This window comes from Glycine soja, chromosome 10 (genome assembly GCF_004193775.1).
Source record: "Glycine soja cultivar W05 chromosome 10, ASM419377v2, whole genome shotgun sequence".
NCBI lineage: Eukaryota > Viridiplantae > Streptophyta > Magnoliopsida > Fabales > Fabaceae > Glycine > Glycine soja.
This window is the reverse complement of record NC_041011.1, coordinates 45895597-45900226: the sequence shown is the minus strand read 5'-3', so window position 1 is coordinate 45900226 and position 4630 is coordinate 45895597. Positions and strand designations below refer to the sequence as shown.

The 4630-nt window shown below is 37.6% G+C and overlaps 1 protein-coding gene across 1 annotated transcript; it reads right to left on the bottom strand.

The window, feature by feature from the left end:
• Positions 1 to 3058: 3058 nt before the first annotated feature.
• Positions 3059 to 4390, bottom strand: LOC114372373 (caffeoylshikimate esterase-like). Its single transcript, XM_028329884.1, has one exon. It carries the CDS (start codon positions 4209 to 4211, stop codon positions 3234 to 3236), a length of 978 nt encoding a protein of 325 aa, XP_028185685.1. The 5' UTR covers positions 4212 to 4390; the 3' UTR covers positions 3059 to 3233.
• Between the last annotated feature and the right edge of the window lie 240 nt (positions 4391 to 4630).

Genomic DNA, 4630 nt, shown 5'->3' with positions numbered 1-4630 from the left:
TACACAACAAAGATGTGTTTCTATTGTAGCATAGGCGTGTGTACAAGAAACAAAACAACAACAACAACAACAACGCCTTATCCCACTAGGTGGGGTCGGCTACATGGATCAACTTCCGCCATAATGTTCTATCAAGTACCATACTTCTATCCAAACCATTAATTTCGAGATCCTTTTTTATAACCTCTCTTATAGTCTTTTTGGGTCTTCCTCTGCCTCGAATTGTTTGTCTTCTCTCCATCTGGTCCACTCTCCTCACTACAGAGTCTACCGGTCTTCTCTCTACATGCCCAAACCACCTAAGTCTATTTTCCACCATCTTCTCTACAATAGGCGCTACTCCAACCCTCTCTCTAATAGCTTCGTTTCTAATTTTATCCTGTCGAGTCTTACCACACATCCACCGCAACATCCTCATCTCCGCTACACCGACTTTATTCTCATGTTGGCTCTTGACCGCCCAACATTCTGTTCCGTACAAAATCGCCGGTCTTACCGCAGTCCGATAAAACTTTCCCTTTAGCTTGATCGGTACCTTTGCATCACATAACACCCCCGATGCTTTTCTCCATTTTCGTTGTACAAGAAACAAAACAAAAATACATTTTCGTTGTATATTTATTACAGGAAAATGATTTTTCATTTTTATTTTTGTATGCATCTCCTATACTACAATGGAATTATGTTTTATTTGAATGAACATTTTGGGGGAAAAAATTAAAGTATGTGGTGGGTGAGAATACCAATTCTCAAGGTATTAATTTAACACACCCAACAAAGGTCCAATCCATTAAAAAAAAAATGAGCCACACAATTTTTTATAAAAATATTCCCTTTAAAGTAACAGACCTCATATCTAACTGTCTCTCATGTGTTCTTCTGTGTTATCATGTTGAGTTGTCATCGTGTTTCATGGATTAAACAAAAATGCAAAACCCACAAATTGAGCCTGCTATGTATGGGCTTGCATGTAATTTCAAACAACTGCCAAGTCCCATGTTTGTAAAATTTTCATCAACCAAAAAATGAAATTACCATTTTTTTATACCTCTTATGAAACTTCATCCTCCCAAAAGGGGGAAACTATAAAAAAAAAATATGGTCTACTTCTAAGATCATACACATTCTATACATCAGTTAATGGTTATTATTTTTATTTTTTTTAACTCTGGTTGAAGGACCAAAAACATATTTTTTCAAAGAAAAAATCATGTCCCTTAATTTCAATACACATTTATACAATGTAAAATATCATGCGTAGAATAACAGAATTGATAACTTATCGCAACGTTCATCTTTGACAAAAATTCTACAGTAAACAAAATAATGAAAATAGGGATTGCTATTTTAAGCGGGCTTAAGGATATTTGCATAGTTTTAGACTTATAGTCCACCACAATAAATTATTAATAGGATAAAATATATTTGTTGTCCTTCTAAACTATTCAAAATTCGGGTTCTCTCTCTAATATTTTTCTTTTTTCTTATTTTTGTCTCTCTAATTTTGAAATACACTACTTTTAATCTGAATTTTTTTTTTTAGATACCCCTTTATAAGCGCTATTAAATGTTACTTTAAGGATAAAAATAAATTTCAAAAGTATAGGAATAAAAATAAGAAAAAATAATTAAAGGATTAAAATTGAACATTGACGAAAACGTGTTTTTGTGTATGTCTTTTACAACTAGTTTCTGTAAAACTCTATTTTACAACTTATTTTTGTAAAACGCAACTAAAACGATGAAATAGATTTTCAATAATCTCTTTAATCGTTATCAACCCAATGATGTAGCCTTCTTTATCACAAAAAATAGATTATGATATCAAATTCATTGCTTCTATTGTTACAATCTTAAGCATCATCAAAACATTGCATTTATTCCGATATAGCTGAAGAGGATGTTTTGGTGGTTATGGTGAGAAAATTTTGAATTGTGATAACTTCAATCCCAAGTGGTGTGGCCATTGTTAAGCACTTCCCTCGGAGGATGCAAAGGATCATGGTTTGATGTTGGGCTTGGGCCAATTGGCCAAGGTGGATATCATCATAAAGTAGAGTGAGTTATCAGAGAAGTATGAAATTTGGTTAGGGTGTTCCAAAATTGCATCTGTTTATTGCTTATTGGTGGAGATCCGATTGATTATAGTGGTCCAAGGACTAAGTTTGTTTTGTTAATATTCCACACTTAGACTCCTCTTTTTCTTTTTTTTTAACCATTTTCATACTTTTATAGGCTTAATACATAGGTATGTAAAGTTTACAAAAGTAACCTGAGTCCTAGTCCTACTCCTACAAAAGAGTTTTCAGGTAAAAAATTTATATGTAAGCGTACTTTTAAGGTAGCTAAACATGTCAAAAAGATGAGTTTGTCCTCCAAATTGAGTTTAGAGCTCCCACGTTTAATGGGTGAATTGATGGTTTAGCAATGATTGTAATGTGCGTTCGGTGATAAAGAAAATTGGACCAATATTTACCATGGACAAGAATAGAGGAGGCAATAACGAGATAAAAAAGGTAAATAACTATTAATTTTTAAGAGTTTTTTTTTTGTTGAGATAGTAGTTTTTAAGTACAAAATTTTGAAAGTATAAAAACTTTACTAAAAGTTGGTAAATATAAAAAATAATTAAAAAACTTAATAGAACAATAAAGTCCTACAAATTTTTAAAAAAATCACTAACAATTATTCAATTGAAAATATAAGTATATTTTGATTTTATTTTTAAAAAAATAGAAAATGAAACAATTGTACTTTGTTGGCGCGACAAAATTTGGTGGGTCATGCTTTTGGTGGACGGATATCCCATAAAATTGGAGGTTGGACGTTAGGACAACAATATAACAGCTATAAATACTTCTATACATTTATCGTTTACAAAAATTATACTTCTAATTTAAAATAACTTATACTAACGAATTATAAACATATTCAGAAAAAAAAAAAAGAATTATAAACATAGGATATTGAATAAGTATTATATATCTATACACTGCATTTATTATACAATTATTTTTATAAAAAAACCCTTTAAAATTCATAAATAGTTTGGAATTAATTAACAACGAAACTATCACTACTCTATTTTTTATGAACCGTGGAATGGAACCCATAACAATTTATAGGAATAAACAATAATATCTTATCAGAGCACAAGCCAACCTGGCCCAACCAACACTATTATAATAATATTATTATTATTATTATTATAATATAAAGTAAAAGAGTTGACCCTAAGCAACACCGTGCACGGGGGCGCGTTGAGCGCGTGTACGAAGCCACTCCAACATGTCCCCAAACACTAGCTCCACGTTCTCTTCGGGTTCCCCAACCATCTGATGCCACATCCCGGGATATATCTTCAGCGTCTTATCCTTACTCGCGGCGCGTGCGTGCAACTCCTCCACGCACGCGGGGTCGCACACCACGTCGTCGCCGCCGTGCGCCACCAGCAGCGGCACCTCCACCTCCTCGTACCTCCCCTGAAGCTCCCGGCAGATCCGAAGCAGCTCCTGCGCGGTGGCGGCTCGTGGACGCGCCACCGTCCTCCGCGGGCTCGCCAGCGCCAGCCTCCGCTTCCACTCAACCTTGAACGACACCTCGGGGATGGAGCCGCGCGTGGGAACCACGCGCCACGTCGGGATGACCGCGGCGACGACGGAGAGGAAGTGCTCGAGCGGCCACGGCGGCTTGAACTTGGCGCTGATCCCGCACATGGCGCCGTTGAGAATAACGCCGCTCCACAGCATTTCGCGGCGGCGGAGAGTGATTAAAAGCGCGATTGCGCCGCCGAGGGATTCGGCGTAGAGAAACGAAGGAAGCGAGGGATCGAAGCGAGAACGGAAATTCTCGAAGAAGGTGATGCAGTCGTCGACGACGGGGTTGATGTCGGGGATGTGAGCGACGAGGCCGTCGGAGAAGCCATGGCCCTGGTGGTCGAGGGCGCAGGTGGCGAAACCGGCCTTGGCGAAGTGGACGGCGGTGAGCTGGAGGAGCCAGCTGGACTCGCCGGTGTATCCGTGCACGACGGCGAGGGTTCCAATGATGGTTTTTGGAGGGAGTGGGGTCCACCACTGTGTGAAGAGCTTGAGACCTCTAGGGTTCGTCACGAACTCGGAACCGTGACTCACTGAGTGATGCGCGTAGAACTCTTCCGGCGTTAGTTTCCCGAACGGACTTTCCTCGTTTGCCTCTGCTATTGGGTGCACCATTGTTGCTAAAATGCGCCCCAGAAAATGGATAATTGCAGAGGGAGATAGATAGATACAGATATTTGGATTCTCACACTCCACCCAATAACACAATAGCTGCTTTCTTATCTTACTCTTACTTTCCTTCACTATTTATATCCTATCTGTTACTACTATTTACTGCTTACTATATAATTAATTTTAAATTTAAAACAACATCTAAAACGATAATGATTCTTTTTTTTTACTAATATTCCGTTTAAATTCCTATATTCATCCTTTAATAGCCTCTTGGAATAATGGGGATTGCAACTACTTGATGTCTTCTTTTGGTTACTTACATGACCAGTGATAGAAATAAATGTCTTTTTATTTTGTTACTTCTTGGTGTCTAATCAGATTATAAATGGATTATATAGCATTCTCCTGTATTAAATGGC